This window comes from Galeopterus variegatus, unplaced genomic scaffold, assembly GCF_000696425.1.
Source record: "Galeopterus variegatus unplaced genomic scaffold, G_variegatus-3.0.2 Scaffold4313, whole genome shotgun sequence".
NCBI classification, from domain to species: Eukaryota; Metazoa; Chordata; class Mammalia; order Dermoptera; family Cynocephalidae; genus Galeopterus; species Galeopterus variegatus.
This window is the reverse complement of record NW_007730424.1, coordinates 78,195-95,957: the sequence shown is the minus strand read 5'-3', so window position 1 is coordinate 95,957 and position 17,763 is coordinate 78,195. Positions and strand designations below refer to the sequence as shown.

General features: G+C 42.9%; 1 protein-coding gene across 2 annotated transcripts in view; it reads left to right on the top strand.

Annotated features, from left to right (window-relative positions):
- Positions 1-17,763, top strand: part of GRIA1 (glutamate receptor, ionotropic, AMPA 1) — a 152,040-nt gene that overhangs the window by 97,834 nt on the left and 36,443 nt on the right. For both annotated transcript variants that reach the window (XM_008587235.1, XM_008587236.1), the window contains exons 10-11: positions 4,012-4,210; positions 10,527-10,774. In XM_008587235.1, the coding sequence (XP_008585457.1) occupies positions 4,012-4,210; positions 10,527-10,774 (447 nt within the window). The remainder of the gene's footprint in view (positions 1-4,011; positions 4,211-10,526; positions 10,775-17,763) is intronic.

Below are 17,763 nucleotides of genomic sequence, written 5' to 3'. Positions count from 1 at the left end.
GGGGGGGGGGGGGGGAGAGGAAGATATAACCACCACAATTTTTTTGAAGTTCTTACAACAAGAAAATGGAGGGGACACACTTGGGTGGGAGGGGGGAGAGGGGGGAGGGAGGGAGGTTTCAGTTATGGGCCACAATAATCATCCACATTGTATATCGACAAAATAGAATAAAATATAAAAAATAATAAAATAAAATAAGAAATGAAGTATGTTAGGTATAAGAATTCTGGTATTCAGATACCATCACCTCTAGTTTCAAAAACAGAAGCTGAAAGTCTAAATTTGTATGTAAAGTCTGATTTGTACATGTTTGATCAATTTTTTTTTTTTTTAAAAGATGACCAGTAAGGGGATCTTAACCCTTGGCTTGGTGTTGTCAGCACCACACTCACCCAAGTGAGCCACGGGCCGGCCCTCAATGGCACTTTTCAAAGTGCTTTCTCCTTGTACTATTTTAATTCCAATTGCTTATATCAGTTAAAGGGAAGAGTGAACTAAGAGTCTTTCTAGTTCTGAAAGTTTGGGTTTCTCACCATGAATGAGGGTAAGTCTCACCCACTACACAGAGCAGGAAGATTGAAGCCCAGCTGGGCAGGCAACTTGCCACGGTCGTGGGGCTGATCAGCCCGGCCCTGGACTCTAAGAACACCAGCTCACTCTCTGCCTCAAGGATGGAGATGTGTTCTGAGATAGAGGCCCAGCCTCACCTGTACCAGGCCTGAGCTGAAGGTGGGGAGGGTAGCCTCACACTCACATTCCCATCTTTCAGATCAGATGCAAATGAAGCATCGGAATCATGTCACATTTTGAAAAACCTCTTCCCCCAGCCCTCCAGTTATTCCACAGATGACACTTGGTAGCTGTTAAGCAGCAGACTATTTCTTTGGTATCTCCTTAAGTAGGTGGGAATATGCAGAATACTGTGCAGAGCAAGCTGCTTGCACCACACAGCAGATAAATATTAACTAAAGAAGAACAGGGAAGGAGGAGACTTTGGCCTGGAATTTTATTAGGAAGACTTTGAGCTTCACTAGATGATCCTGAACTTAGAATGACTTAGCTGGGTCTCTTCATTCAGTAATGCTGGAGAAAGAGACAGCCGTCCTGAACACTCATAAGCAGTTTTGCATTCTCTGGCCCTAACAACTCTTCCCAGTCTCTAATGGAATGTGAATGGAGCCACTGGTTATGAGAGAGGTGCATTCATGCATTCATTTGTTTTGGGGGTGTGTACTCCATGCTGGGCACCAGAGATCCAATGCTGCACAAAGGAACTAAAAGTTTCCTTTACGCTCATGGAACCTACAATCTAAGGGAACAAAGACAGTCAAACAACCAAACAAACAGATGTCAAATTTCTACTGCCACAAGAGCTGCATGGGGCTGAGTCTTACATCTGAAAGCTGAAAATGTGGTGAGTAGGATAACATAGGATGCATAGGGATTGATGCGTTGATCAGGGGAAAGAGCAGCATGTGAGAAGGGAGGAAGTCTTTTGAATATGAGGGACCAAACAAAGACCAACATGACCAGAGCACGGAAAGTACATTGTTGGATGGTATTGGAGAGAGCACAATGGGCCACACCACACAGGGCCTCAAGAGTCACCAGAGAGATTGAATTTTATTCCAAGTATTAAAAGAAAGGCTTTGATGGGTTTTAAGTAGGGAAGTGACATGATGAGAACTGATTAGGCAGGAGAGTTGGGGGATAGGAGGCCCAATGGAGGAAAGAAGTCCAGTTCAAATGCCGTGTGGTCATCCAGAGTTGGGAAAGGAGCTGCAGCTTCAAATGGCAGTGACACATGTGCTTGCTACCTCCTACGGTGAAGAGAGCACTGGACTAGTTATCCAAAGACTTGAGTGATTTTGAGTTCAACTGTATACCGTTGGGGGAGTGATTTTGTCTCTGTGGTAGTCAATCTATCTTGCTTGATTGCTCAATGGAAGCAGTGCAACTGGTCTACCTACTTATGATTTCCAATCACATAATCTCAGAGATGGGAGGAGTGTGAGATGTAGCAGCTGGTCCCTGGCCCTACAATCCGCTTGATGCCTCCTCTGTATTCCTTAAAGTTGTGTCCCCAGCACTTGGTACACTGGGGACCAAGAGCAGCCACCATGTACAACATCTCTATAAATAGCCCATCACTTGAACACCTTCAGAAATGAGGAACTCTCTTCCACTCCCAGGACAGCCATCTCAACATCGTACCACCCTACCCATCAAAAATATCCTCCTCATATTTAGTCTTCGTTTTCTTAGATCTTCTGCCAAATGCTCCAAAGTCAGATCATATAGTACAAGCCTAACATCAACCCTTCAGCACACACATCTCTCTTCTTTTCTTCTTCTTTTCTTCCAGTTAAATATCTCCTCTTCCTGCAGCTCTTCTTCACGTGACATAGCTTGTCTCCACTCGCCTGCTCTCATTCCTTTGAACAAGTTTTCTCTGTCTTATTTCCCTCTTACTGTGAAGTATCTAGGATCAGTCTTTTCCACATAGCAAGGAACAACAAATATTTGTTGAATTTCTTGGAGTGAACACTGTCTGCCTAGAATGAAAAGGAATCTCCAAGAAACTGAGACAAAGTGAAGTGCAGAGGGACATGGAAGTAACACAGAAAGGTTCAGCCAGGGTTTTGAAAACAGTGTGAAACTGCAGAGCCAGCCAGCAGGCCTGGGTTACTGCTCCTGAGTCAGTGTGATTGGAGGCTCTTGAGTTTCTTTTTCTGTAAAACTCATGGGTTGGATCGGTGATTTCTGGTTGTTAAATATTAGGTTTTAGCTTAGCACGGTCATATGTTGAAGACTCTGAACTTGAGGCTGTCAGAGCACATGTTAGAAAGGGCTGAAAATTATAGGAGCTCCAGGACGGCACTTCCTTGATAAATTGAGTAGGATAGAAAGAGAAATGGAATGTAAATAACTTTATCACTGTATGATTCCATATGATTTCATGCCATGTCTGTCCACCACATAAAATCACTTCATCAACATCCAAATCATCTTGCAGTGTCTTTGGGGATCCCTAGCCTTGGAAATATCCTAGCCAAATCAGAGAGATCACAGTGGAACTCTTAGCTGGGCATGTTTCTCTTTATTATTTTAGGCATATAAGAGGAAAATAGGACTCTGAGAAGTTCAAAGATAAATTTCTCACTTCATGTATGACCGTCATGTTTGCCTTTCTGATCTTTTTTATTTCAGCCATATTTTTTTTCTCTTTCTTATGGGGGTGCGGGGGGCAGGGTAAAGAATTGTGCCTGCACGCAATGGTGACATTCTATGAATCTTTACATGAACTTTGTTTTAAAATCAGCAATTGCTTTATTTTATTTTATTTTTGAACCAGAAGATGAAAACATTCAATATAAATAGTGAAATATGAAAATTCCAAGTCAGTTCATGAACTTTTTGAAGTACCCTCATACAGTAGCTGGACTACGGTTATTATCACTCTATTTCCAGTATATCCTTTCTTCCCTTCCTTCTAGTCCATCATTTTGGTGGCCTTTGCCAGCCATAAGGGCAATAATGAGGTGGTCTGACCAACATTTCTGGACCAATCAAATGTGTGCATTGTATGTGTGTAAATGCATTTGTGTTCATATATGCATGCACAAATATTTGGTGTATACGTAACTGCATTTGAAAGGATGTTTATACATGTTTGTGATTTTTGTGGGCAAATGTTGATTTATCTGTGCCTTCATTGGTATGTGTCTTGATATATACATAAGTGTAAAAGTGAATGTGAATATGTACCTGTGGGCTTTATCACCCCTGAAGGTCTGAATCCCTACAGGTCCCTATCAGTGATAAGGAACAAAATTTGGAATCTCTCTGACATTTGAATTCTCACATCCTGCTGACAGAGGAGAAAGGGCAATAAGGCTTGACAGCTCCACGGATGGGGGACAGGGGGCAGCTCAGGCTGGCTCTCGGTGCCTCCCCATAGTCTTCTGCAGTGTGGCCATGCTTCTCATGCCTCTTCCCTTTGGCCTGCAGGTCCCTTTCTGGCCGCATCGTTGGTGGAGTCTGGTGGTTCTTCACCTTGATCATCATCTCATCATACACAGCCAACCTGGCCGCCTTCCTGACTGTGGAGAGGATGGTGTCTCCCATTGAGAGTGCAGAGGACCTAGCAAAGCAGACGGAAATCGCTTATGGGACGCTGGAAGCAGGATCTACTAAGGAGTTCTTCAGGGTAGGGACATCCCTTGTCTCAAGGCACTTTCACAAAAGGGAACCAGTACTGTCATTAAAATTTCCTTCTCACTAAAGAGCATGAGATAACAGGCAGCCGGGGTAACTGCTTAACTGAGTACAAGTCAGAGAAACTCAGAACATTTCTCAGCTTTCTACAGACCCCTGAGAAATCTGCATTTCTATGTTTGTAGAAGCTTTAAAGCTCCTGTATTGATTGAGACCCCTTGCATAAACCAAACTGCTAGTTTTCTGAGGGCTGCAAAGGACATCAAAAATAATTCTTTCCCTGGTCCCATGAGGAGCTTACAGTCTGGTTAATAACCAATTAGGAACAGCTTACAGATGAAGTCCAGACCCGATGCTCTTTGTGTTTCCTCCTATCTCATAGCTTGAGTTCAGTAAGTGTTCGTTGACTTGATGAATAAGAAGGTAGTATATGGGGGAAAAAATAACTGGAATAGGTGACCTATTAAATATTGCCATGAGAGAGGGAGAAGATGTAAAGTAGGAGGGAGGTGGTGAGATGTCTTCTGGCTGGAGGCAGCGAGCATAGGCGGAGGAGCAGAGAGCTTAGGAGCACAACCTTCAGGCTCAGCCACATACACATCTGGAACCTGGCTCCGTCCCTTCTTTGTACTGTGCACTTAGCCTATTTGACACCATTTCCATTCATCTATAAAATAAGGCGAATAATGTCAATCTCAGAGTCTTAATGAGATTAAAAGAGATAAGGCATGGGCCGGCCCGGTGGCGCACTGGAGAATTGCGCCGCTTGAGAGCGTGGCGGCGCTCCCACCAAGGGTTCGGATCCCATGTGGAGACCGGTTCCCGCTCACTGGCTGAGCGCGGTGCGGGCGCAGCGCCAAGGGTTGCGATCCCGTTGCCAGTCCCCGGTACAGGCGCGACACTGAGGGTTGCGATCCTGTTACCGGTCAGTAAAAAAGACAAAAAAAAAGAGAGAGAGAGATAAGGCATGTAAAATACAAAGGAAAACAAGGAACGATGAACAGAGGCTCCATTTAGCATTAGGGCTTCAGGGAAGTGCAAACATTGGGGAGGCATCTCGAAGAAGGGGTAGGGGTCAAAACCACACAGCACAGACCTGGAAACATTTCTAGATACCATAAAACCAGGTCAGACCTGAGTAGGCTAAGTACATCCTACACAAAGGGGACAATTCGAACAAATGCCCAGAAGCAGGAAAAATACGTAGTTCCCTGGACTTTGGGCCTTTTCATCCCGGGAGCTGAACAAATAGCACATGGAGATACCATATATTGATCAAATAAAAATAATAAACAATTGCTAACACTCACTTAGCACTTACTATGAACCACATTCTCGGCTAAGCACACCCTATATGAATTATCTCATTTAATCCTCTCATTAGAGACGAGTTAGGGATTATTGTCTCCATCTCATAGATGAAGCTCGGAGAGGTAAAAGGAATTGCTAAGATCACACAGGTAGAAGCAGCAGAGGAGCATAGAGAGCAATCCCCTGTATTGACTCAGGCTACAGCGTAGGGATTCCATGAAGTCTCACCCAGGCTCTCGCTGCAACTTCATGGAGCAAATCTCAGACCTCAAGTAACCCACTATGTGATGCACTGTAGTTTCTTGATCACAGGCTTTGTGTTCTGTATGACTGGCAGGAAAGGGACCAAAGTCTTAATCACTGATCCTGGCTCCAAGGCTTAAAATCATCAATTTTCAATATATTTGATCCAGAAGCTGCCTGAGAGGTCACCTGGTCATAGCCTGTCGTTTTACAGAGAGGCGTGACTTGCTTGAGTTCACCCAGCCTGTCAGTAGAAAAACTACTGGTAATCTCATTACAATTCTCTGACATTTTTAGCCCGCAACCAGGTGTGAAGGAGATGCCTGTTATTTTTGCATAAAATCAGTCCTGTGCCCCTGCTGATGCAGTCGGGGAACCACCCAATTCACTTAACAATGCTCTCATCCCCAGAGTGTATACGACATGCCCCAGGTCGTCCCCAAAGCACTTGCATGCCCACAGTCTCATTCACGTTTCACCTATGGCAAAACAGGGGTTATGGTCTCCACTTTGTAAATAAGAAATTGAGATTCAGGAATTCATGATGCAGGTGGCAGGTACAGGTCCCAAATCTGAGTTTCCTCATTCTAACCCAAGTACTTGTATCCTTGCCACGGCACCATGCTGTCCTGATGCGGTGCTGCTCATTAACTGATAAATGTTTTTTAAAAGATCACTCAGGTTGCCAGATAGGCCTGTGGACAAACGTAGGCTAACCTCTGGGAAAACAGAAACCCAGAGGAGAAAATGGTCATGCCCTAGTCAACTAGAGGCATTGCTGGGACTTAAGACTTCAAAGTTCTTTGTTAATAACTGTATCAATTGACATATTACTTCCTCTGTCCACAGGACAAAGTTAAGAATCTGGAGCCAAGGCAGTGCATATTCCACAAGTTCTATGCCCCAACTAGGCCTGTGACACTAGTGGCAAATAGGTTGTGTAGTCCACATGCTAACGTCAGTTGGTCAGTAGTGGTTGCCCAGAATTCTATGTTGAGAGGGATTCTGAGGTCACATCTGGGCTCTGTGTGAAAAAATTCCTTGATTGATATCAATGTCTGCCACATAGAAAGGAAGGGAATATGGTATCAAGCAAGCCACGTAGTGAGCATCCTTACCCTAAAGTAAACCTGAAAAAAAGGGCATAATTATTAGTAGTAATTGTACCACTTACAGAATGCCTTCCTTGTGCAGGCACTGGGTTACGCACTTTACTTAATGTTCTCATATAATCTCCATGGCAACACTGTGCAGTGAATACTACCATCACCATCGTCAGATGAGGAACACTGAGTCTCATAAAAGCTATATTACTTGCCCAAGGTCCTGCAGCTACTAAGATATAAAGCCCAAAACAAGGGAGGCAGCTGTTTGCTGTGGAAAGGCGTGAGGTGTGTGGTAAAGAGGCCAGGGTTTACTCCTGGTTCTGCCACTAACAAGCTGCGTGACATTGGACAGTTCATGGCCACATCATGGGCCTCAGCTTCTTTTCCTGTAAAAGGAGATCACAACTAAGATATGTGCCATTACCCTTCTATCTCTGTGACTCTGACTTTGAGAATTATCCCCCCAGGACTTTGGTCAGTAGGAAGGCAGGATCACCTACCAACCCCACAAGGCCAAAGAAGGGAATAGTCAGACAAGAATTCTTCTACCCCAGTCTCTGAAAAATCTGGCTTCAAGTTCCCATGGCAGCTCAGAGCTTCTTGGCAGCCCCAACCCAGAATCACTTAACCCTCCATAGACAGTTTAATTAAGATGTGCTGAGGGCCATGGGAGCTGCAGATGATAGGAGGCATCCATGAACAAATACCCCGAGTATGCTTCCAATCTTCCTGCCACTCATGCTACTTTCGTATTCCTGAAGATTAGATTTTCCTGATAGTCTGTTCCTGGCGCCTGTGAGCACAGCCTTAGCATTTGGGGCACTGGGGTGAGGCTGTGAGGACATATTAATTTCCCACATACCATTGCCCAAGGGCTCTTCAGCTCTGCCTGTCAGCAGCCAGTTCCCTGCTGTGTCCATCCTGTCAGGTCAAATTGCATCTTGCAATTGCCCTGCTGAGTGTTTTGTTGGTTTTGTGCCTGGAAGATCATCTGCAAATGTGGTTTTATACATTTCCCTGTTTCCTGTAAGACAACATTAAATACACTGAAGATGCTATGATTGGTTTTAGGTATTTCCTCTCCTAACTTTGGAATCATCCCTCTCTTTCCTCCCTTCTTTCTTGTTTTGCACATTAACATTGTTGCTTGAATGATGTATCTTTATATGAAGAACTAGATATTTCAAACTAGCAAGGGACTTAAAGACTACCATGCCCAAACTCCTTATGGAACAGATGGGGAAACTAAGGCCCAAAGAGAAGGAATTTTCCATAGACCAAACCAAGAGTAGAACTAAGCTTGTCACATCCAATCCAATGTCTTGTCCAAACTGTAAACCATACTGTGAATCAAATAATCTAGTTTATCTAATTATATAGACTATTGAAACTTAAGACTCGTTCTCCCAAATGCCTCCCTGCAATTCTCAGAAACTATTTCCATTAATTTTTCCCTCAAGACCTAGAATTTTCCAGGTCCCCCAAAATCTTAATAGGTCATTTGGTTCAAATGACAACTGTATATCAATAACTTACCAACACTTGATGTTGATTGATATCAAGGAAATAAACCTGATGCTTCTGCAGAGAGAAAAATGATATATTGCATGCATGATGATAGTTTTATATTAAATACATCTGTAATGTATAAATTAACCACTAGATGGGTTGTGTAGTCATCAAAGGATGATTCTAATAGCAACTGTCTTTTAAAAAAAATAGTCTGGATAAGGAAAATGTGGCATATACACCATGGAATACTACTCTGTCATAAAAAAGAATGAAATTCTCCTATTTGCAACAACAGGGATGAGCCTGGAGAAACTTATGATGAGTATAATAAGCAAAGCACAGAGGGATAAATACCATATGTATTCACTCATAAGTGGGAGCTAAGAGAGAAAGAAGGAAAAAAGAAAGACCATAGTGGTGTGTTGGACTTGCAGAGGGAGAGATCATACCTAGGGATACAAAGTGGAGTGGGGAAAGGGGGATGGGGGAGGGAGGTTGGGGATAATTGGGTGGGGGACATGGGGTATAATCACAATTTGTGGTAATGGACATGCTACCAGTATGGATCTGGCCATCACATCTTAGGCACGAGTGGTGACAATTTGCTTTGTACCCCATGAATATTCATAACCAATAAAATAAATAAATACATAAAATAAAAAATAGTCTCATCTGTATTTAACAATTGTTTTATGGGGGGGGTTTTGACCTTTTTTTTTGAGACCGGCCACACCGCACTCAGCCAGTGAGCGCTGTGAGCGCACCGGTCATCCCTATATAGGATCCGAACCCGTGGCGGGAGCGCTGCTGCGCTCCCAGCGCCACACTCTCCCGAGTGTGCCACGGGCTCGGCCCAACAATTGTTGATCTGTAAAAATATTTTCAAAAGCCAGACTCCAGTATCTCTAAAATACATCTACTCCTTGGTAAAAGAATACCCTTTAGAAAGAGCATGTTAGATGAGAGGGTTGAACTGTGGTCCTAGAATGTCAATCCTGACTAAGGACCTACTGTGTGGAAGGTACTTGATTAGACTTTGTGAAGAATCCACAGAAGGGAAGACATCCCCTGTCCTCAGGCAGCTTTCACGTACTTGAGACCTATGCACAAGGAGAAATGACTTGCAATACTAGTAGTCTTGCCTGGCCATCCAGTGAGTGACCCAGACAATGTGTCTAATAAGAATATCAGCCCTTGTGATGCTGTTTCTCAGAGTGAGGTCCACACAGACATACTGATCAGAATCACATGATGGGAGGACCTTCTGTAAAAGATTTATTCTGGGCTCCACCCCAGATGTGCTGACTCAGAATCTCTAGATTTAGAGCCAGGGAATCTGCATTTTTAAAACCTCTATACATGATGCTGGTGCCCACTAAAGTTTAAGAATCATTGTCCTTAGAACTGAGGTGGGTTCCAAATATGTAGGACTTATTCTGGTCTATGAAATGAGAAGAAGGATGTTGCTGGACAGAACCAGCATATCAAGTGGAGTAAACAGTCCAAGCAAAGTCCCCAAAAATTGAAGGTGCAAGGCGAGTATAGGGGGAAATAAGGAAAGCAGCTTGACTAGATTTAGAGGCTTTTAAAATGTAAAAAGGTGACAATATTTGGTCCTAAATTACTAGCTTTATCAGACAATAGTTTACATTTTGAGGGTAGGTCCTGCAATATGGGATGACTGAATTTGACAACCCGTGACCCAGAAAATCTTCAATGTTATGTTCCAATAATGAAATCAGGCTGCGCTGATATTCAGCTCTCTACTTCTTCTGGACAGTATAAATATTGCCTTATTGGGTAATAGATAGGTTCTTTAATGTCTTTAAAAGCCAGACAGGGCCCCAGTTTCTTAACTTTCCCCATATTTATGAGGAACATAATTACTCGGAAGTAATTAAAAGATTCTGAACTATTCTGTTCATTCTGTATTTGCAAGATATTTGTACTTTGGAACCTACTGGTACTAATTAAAGCCTCTTATTTTGCAATCACTCATAATTTGTTTCTTCCTGAGCTAATCTCGTTCATGAATGTACGATCAAGCTACACTCAGCTCTTCATTAATGTGTGTGCCGACCCCAATTCCAAGCATAGCCAGCACTTAATTCTGGCTTTGTTCCTGTCCCCTGCCAGAGGTCTAAAATTGCCGTGTTCGAGAAGATGTGGACATACATGAAATCAGCAGAACCATCAGTTTTTGTGCGGACCACAGAGGAGGGTATGATCCGAGTGAGGAAATCCAAAGGCAAATATGCCTACCTCCTGGAATCCACCATGAATGAGTACATTGAGCAGCGGAAACCCTGTGACACCATGAAGGTGGGAGGTAACTTGGATTCCAAAGGCTATGGCATTGCGACACCCAAGGGGTCCGCCCTGAGGTAAGTAGCCAAGATATGCTTCCCTGGTGCTCCCTCTCCCCTCCCTATCTCAGGAATGAAGCTGCTGCATCTGCCACCTGGCTCCAATGCCACAATGCAAGCTGTCAAGTGGGCTCTTCTTCAACACCTGTGGGCTTGGAAGATTCCAGCCACCTGAGATCGTCAGCCCTGAGGTTGGAAACTGACCTGGGGGCCTCAGCTTGCTATGACTGCCACTGCCCGTGTGTTCTTCCCCACACCTCACCTTACCCCTCTAAGTGTGTTAAACATCAATGAACCTTGTGCTTTTGTCATGTGACCTATAACACCCCATTCTTTACTAGACATCCCCTGCATCTATCTAGGCTATACACAGGGTTCTCCAGCAATCTGGATTCTTTGACAGAAGGTGGTTTGTAATGTTTGTCTCAAAAAGAAACATAAACACATTGTCCAAATGAAAAATCAAGTAGTTTTGAGCCCTGAGACTCTGACTATCGAAATCAAAATAGCACCAAATTTTATGGCAGCACCTATTTTTACTTAGGTACTGATTTCTTTAGACAGATAGATAGTTTAGTAAAGAAGCAAAGTGGACTTTACTTTCACATAAAGAAGCTCTAATATTCATTCTAAACAGGTAAGGATGAGTCCTTCTGAGGACTTGAAGTCAAAAGACCGAGATTTAATTCTGGGATATAGTACTGACTATTTTACAGAAGATAAGACGTATTATCTCTTCAATCCTCAGTTTTCTCATCTGTGAAGGGAGTATAATCATCCCATTCCTTCCTAGGTCCAAGGTGGTTGTGAGTTCAAATGGGATAATCTGTGTAGAAGACAACTGAAAACAGTGCAGTGTGAACTCACCTATGAGACATTATGCCAATTACAGAGGGATTAAGTCATTTTAGGGCAGGGTAGAATTCCAGAAAGGGTAAGAAGGGTCAATAAAGATTGTGAAAGGCTGGAGAGAGGTTTCTAACTCATCTTGACATGATATCCAGGGCCACCTCTGCCTCTGCTTTCACTTCATTCATTTCCATGATATTGAGCCCAGCATTGTTCTAGGCACTGGGCTAGTAGCTGGAGTTACAGCTTTGGACAAGGTGGAGATAGTCCCTATCCCCATGGAGCTACATGCTTGTAGGAGAGAGACATTAAACAGATGATTATTGTTTAATGACAATTATGATATTAGGATAGTCTATAAAAGGGGACCTAGAGGACATCTACTTACAGAAATATGGCAGAACAGAATTCCCTCTATAAAACACCTAAGATATACTGGATGAGATGCAACTAATAGCCTTTTAAATGCAAGTTAGAAAATCCCTAGGGCCAAAAAGGAAATAAAGAAATCAAAGCCAGAGTGAAAAGCATTAAGCTGATTATTCCGGGACCACCCTAAGCAAGGCAGAGTTATAAATTGTGTGACAATCTATGTGAGCAAGAATCAGCAGGAAAGTAATCAAAAATATCTCTAAAAGAAGGACACTATCATTAAAGATCAGTCATATTTGAAAAGGTACAAATTAAAAGTAGGAGAAATAAAAAATATAGTCATTGAGGGCCGGCCCGGTGGCGCACTGGAGAGTGCGCTGCTTGGAAGCGCGGCGTCGCTCCCGTCGAGGGTTCGGATCCCATGTGGAGACCGGTTCCCGCTCACTGGCTGAGCGCGGTGCGGGCGCAACACCGAGGGTTGCGATCCCATTACTGGTCAGTAAAAAAAGACAAAAAAGAAGAAAAAAAAAATATATATATATATATATATAGTCATTGATATAAAATCTCAATGGAAGGGTTAAACAGAAAATTAGACAAACTTGAAGGGAGAATTAGTTCACTGGGGAAAAAAAGAGAGACAATTCCCCAGAATATCACACAGAGAGACAAAAAGAAAAAATATAACAAAGAGGTTAAGAGACATGAAAGACAAAAAATTCAGTCTGTTATGAGTTCCAGATACAGACAAGAGAGGATGGAGTAGAGGTGATATTTTAAAGGAATTTTCCAGAATTTATTGAAAACATAAATCCCCATATTTGAAAACTGAGTCCCAAGCAGGATAAATAGATAAAACTCAGCAGCTAACTTATTTGAAACTGAAGAATGATAAAGACAAAAAGATCTCAAACATACCGAGAGATAGCAGGTCCGATCTTGTCTGCAGGATGTGTGGGGTGTGGCTGGGAAGACTTCTCCAAGGATGCCTTTTACAAGCTGAAGTCTGACAGATTAATAGGAGTCAACTAGGTGAAGTGAGGGGAAGAAAAGAGTAGTCCGGGCAGAGGAAACAGCATGTGCAAAGACTCTAAGGCAAGAAATTATGGCACAGTTGGTAAACTAGAAAAAGCCAAGTGTTCCAGGAACTCAGCTAATAAAGAGGGGGAAAGGTTGCACTGAGGATGGAGAATGAGGTAGGGAAGGGTTCTGTAAAGGAATTTTGTCCCTATTTGAAAAACAACAATAATATATTGAAGAATTTTAAGTAATTATCTGAAAATCAGGAAAATAAAGATATCCAGAGGAGGGTAGACATAACCGAATGAGACCCAGTGAAAGGAAACCAAATGGACTGGTGTTTATCAATCATGCATTTTTGCCTGGAAGAGCTTAGAAGACCCTTTGTACAAGTTTAGGAAAAGTTCAAAGGGAATCCAGATGATAGTGCTTGGCAAGGAAGAGACGTTTATGTCAGAAATATATATCATATCACCGTAGAAAGACCCAAAATAGAGAATGTGTTCTTACAGGTCCAGGAACATCCATGATGCTGCAGTATTACAATTTGCTGAAGGTTGTATGAGTCAATGACATGATTTAATCTAAATACTTGAACGTGAAGTTAAGAAAACAGGGTATAAAGAGGTGACATGATTTGTCCATTCAACAGAGTACATCTACCACCCCATCCCACACAGAGGTGCCTGGAATAAGGTGACAACTCAGAAAATATTGGATGTTTGAGTGACATGAACCTAAAACTCAGGTCATCTGGCACTCAAATATTTTTCCATTGTAATTAAAGTATCACTGAATGAGTGCCTACTAAGCGCCACGCATTGTGGCATATGCATTATCTCATATAACCCTAGCAACATCCCTATGAAGTACCATTATTCCCATCTTACAGATGAGGAAAAAGAAAGACAGAGTTAACCTACCTGATCAAGATGACACAGCTAATAGGATGGGAGCCAGATTTCAAGCCTAGGCAGTGTGTCTTCAGAACCCATGGCTGTAACTTACTTTAAACCTGTGCTGGCCTTTATGACTAACAGCACCATTAAAGGCAGGAGTCTGGACTCAGGCCAGGTTGTCTGTACCTCTCCAAACAATGACCATCAACTCAGGAGTAAAAGCAGACTTTTGGAGTCCAGAGCATCCACTCACCACTGTGAAAGCAAAAGGTCATAATGGACACTCACTTTAATGTAACAGATACCACTCCTTTGAGTAGTAACACTGCTTCTGTGAATCTTGTACACATAAAGATTCTTTCTGGGTTAAATGCTGAAAATAATTTAACTCTGTAATAAAGAAAAACCTGATTTTTTTGCTCATATCTCTGTAAAAGACATAACAATCCATGTATTGATTTTGAGAAAGAGAGTATGAGAAAAAGGGAGAGAGAAATGAAAAAGAATATGCTTCAAATACAGATTACTGGTGGCTGATTTGCAAGTCAAGAATACCCAGCTGTCACATGCTACCTGCCCTCTTACAGTGTTCCTTTCTTGCCAGTGGCAATCATTATGATAGCCATGGGCCTTCTGACTCAAAAACGGAAGAGTAATGCCCATCCTAAGAGGGCCTTGAATTTCTGTCTTGGGAAACTCCCTCTGCCCCCTATCAGATTCTACTTCTCATCTCTGCATTAAAAGGGATTATTTAGCAACCAACAGTGTAGAAGTTCCACAGAATGTACCATTGAAAGATGGTTACAGAAAATAATGAGTGACTACACACACACTCTCCAGCCAGGTTTCCATCATACGTCTGCCTCACTTGCCCCAAATGGTGCCATTTCACCATTTGGTCAAATACCAAAGAGTCATGGCAAACCAAATACCACAGACACATGTGCCTGCTCCAGCCATCTTAAATCCACTGATTTGATCCCAGGAAACTGTGCTGCATGGCAAAGGTGACAAAGGTAGAAAGTGAGGAGAAGAGTAAAGGAGAGTCCACGTTTCTGTGGACCCGCAGAAAAAGGCTGATACATACTTTAAAATGATCTGGCAGAGGAAATCAATTTTGTCTTCAAATTATTTTGAATTATAGAAAATAGTTTTTAAAAGGCTGTTCATTCAATCATTCACAAGGCTGCAAACTCTTTCGAAGTGCTTATGCTATAGAAAGTTGCTGCACTATGCTCCAGGTGTGGTTACAGACTTCTCTTCTGCCCTATAAAAGGTGGGGCTTTTGCAGCCCTTGCAGGCAGATGTCCAGGTGTAATGCCTGTGCTGGCATCAAGAAAGGACCTACTTGGCAGGCCTACTTCACCACTTGCTCTCAATGAAGCCAGACCTCACCACACCTGTGGGGCATTCACTCCCTTCCAACCTCCCCAGAAGAAGCTTCAGGTCCCTCCAAGGCAGATCACCCAGCTCTGCCTCATATGATCAGATAACTGATATCTAAGACCCAAATGGTTCTCTATGACTTGCCAAGTCTACTTGGCAGAAGCCAGGTGATTGTCAGTGACAGAATGTTTTTTTTTTTTTTTTTTTTTTTTTTTGTCTTTTCTGCTCTGGAAACAAATACTGTGCTGAAGCAAGGTGGTTCTATGCTTGATTTTCCATTTGGACAGGTGGTGTTTCTTTGAAACAGATGCTGTTTGCTGGCTGTCACTGCATGTTTGGGGTTGGGTGAGGGGCTGAGTTATGTTTCAGAAGCCTTAGGTTGTGGATAAAGACCTATGCAGCCAATTCCGGTCACTAGGGAAAGGCAACTGGTAAATCTGCTAATTATGATCGATTGGCCCTTTTGTTACCAACTAAGTATCAGCTGGTCTAAACTGAAGTCTCTTTTCTTTATTATGATGAATAATCCCTTTGGTCAGGGATGATGTGTTCAGATTTCCTAAGTAAGGGGTCATGGCCCATGTTTTACCAATCCAAGAAAGAATCAACACCAGATTGGCCTTAAAGTCTCAGCTAATGATTCTCCTTCACAAACCACCTACTAGGAGCTTAATGGATTTGCTAAGAATTAGACCCTAATCAGGACATTGGTCAAAGTCTGGCCTTTAACTGTGACCATGGTTACATGGAGTCTTCTCTGGTCTCTGTGATCATGACATGTTTGTCTTCTGTCATGTGTCTTATCCACGCCAGATGTATGGGCCAAGGGGACAGGAGCACAGTGCAGCTTCATCCTGCAGCTCAATAGTTAATGGGCACTTGAGAACGTCTTCACCCACTCCCTGTGCTTGCCATTCAACTGCACAGATCCATTTCCAAACACCTTCCACACACAACACTCTGTGCATAATGCTTCAGGGGTGGCAGTGATGGAAATGCCATCTCAGCACCTAAAGAATGCATAGTCAAGTACAGCTCACGAGCAGAATTGCATAGACACCTATTTTTCTATCAATGCCTAACAGCGTCAGAAACACTCAAAAGGAGACAAGTCAACATTTGAACGAGAGGATTTGCAAAGGTTTCATGGCAGAGGTGACATGTGAGAAAGGCCTTGAAGGATCATGATAGATGAGAAGTGGAAAAAGGATGCTCCAGATTGGTGAGGGAGGGCACAGAGGGAGCAAAAACAGAGGTTGGAAAACATGGGACTTGTTTTCAGGAACAACAAGAGGTCCACTCTAACTAGAGAATGCATTAATAAGCAGGAATGATTGGTTGTGGTCATGCTGCAAAGGATCTCAAATGTCTCTGCATTTTTTACTAGATGTCAATAGGGGCCTTTTAGGGCCACTCACAGGGAGGTACCATGATGAGACAGGCTTCCAAACTTTACCCTGGCAGTGGTTTGCAATGTGTATCAGAGAGAAGAGGATCACAGGCATGGAGGTCACTTAGAAAGCTTTTGCTGTCTTCTTGGTAGGAGATAATGAACATAGTCACAGATCATAACAGGAGACGGACAGACAGGAGAAGTGCTGGGCTTCATGTTCATCACGAGGAACAGGCTTCACTTTAAAGCTGGGAAGTTTGGGGGGAAAGTCTGTCATGTAAGCTTTCAGGGACTTTTGTGCTCCTGCGCAGTACAAACTGACTCTAACAAGGACAGAAAATGGGAAGATATACAGTTGATTTCCAAAACAGACTAATTGCTGCCACCTCCATTTTACCTGTGGAATGCCTAGAAGGGTAAGAAAGGCATTGCTGGGAGGGCACAGGCTCTGTGGCACACCAGTAAAAATGATGGAGGACACCAGTCACCTTTTCCCACTTTCCCACTGACTGTATCTTGCCTGTATCTGGTTTTTTTAATCAGACATAAACTCAAGATTGTTCATCAATATTTTAGTCTCATTGGCATTTCCATTGTGTATATTTTTCCCTTCACACAGCTTTATGCTGGAAAATATCTACCAAGAACTGCTTGTCTATATTGCCATCTGCTAAAAAAGGAGGGAGATTGTGACTCGGGAAGAGATACCACAAGGTTTTTGTGGGGAGGGTTCTCACTTCCAGAGATTGAGGGTCTCCTAGTCACTGTCCTCCCTGCTGCCAAGCATGCACACACACACACACACACACACACACACACACACACACGCTGGGACCATATGTCATGATTGTATCTTCAAGTTGGTTCAGTAGGCCCTCCCTGAACACCTTTTCTTTGTCTAATGCTTATCTGAATGTTACAGCAGCCACAGAGAGTTCTCCTCTTTTAGAGAATCACATTGACCTAGAAAATAATTGGGAAGCAAAAAAGCAAGAGCTGTTTTGTGTGGTGTTGAATCTATTGCTCTGAGAACCATTCTCCAACCTCAGTGTGTATCACAGTTACCTAGAGAAACTGGTTAAAAATGC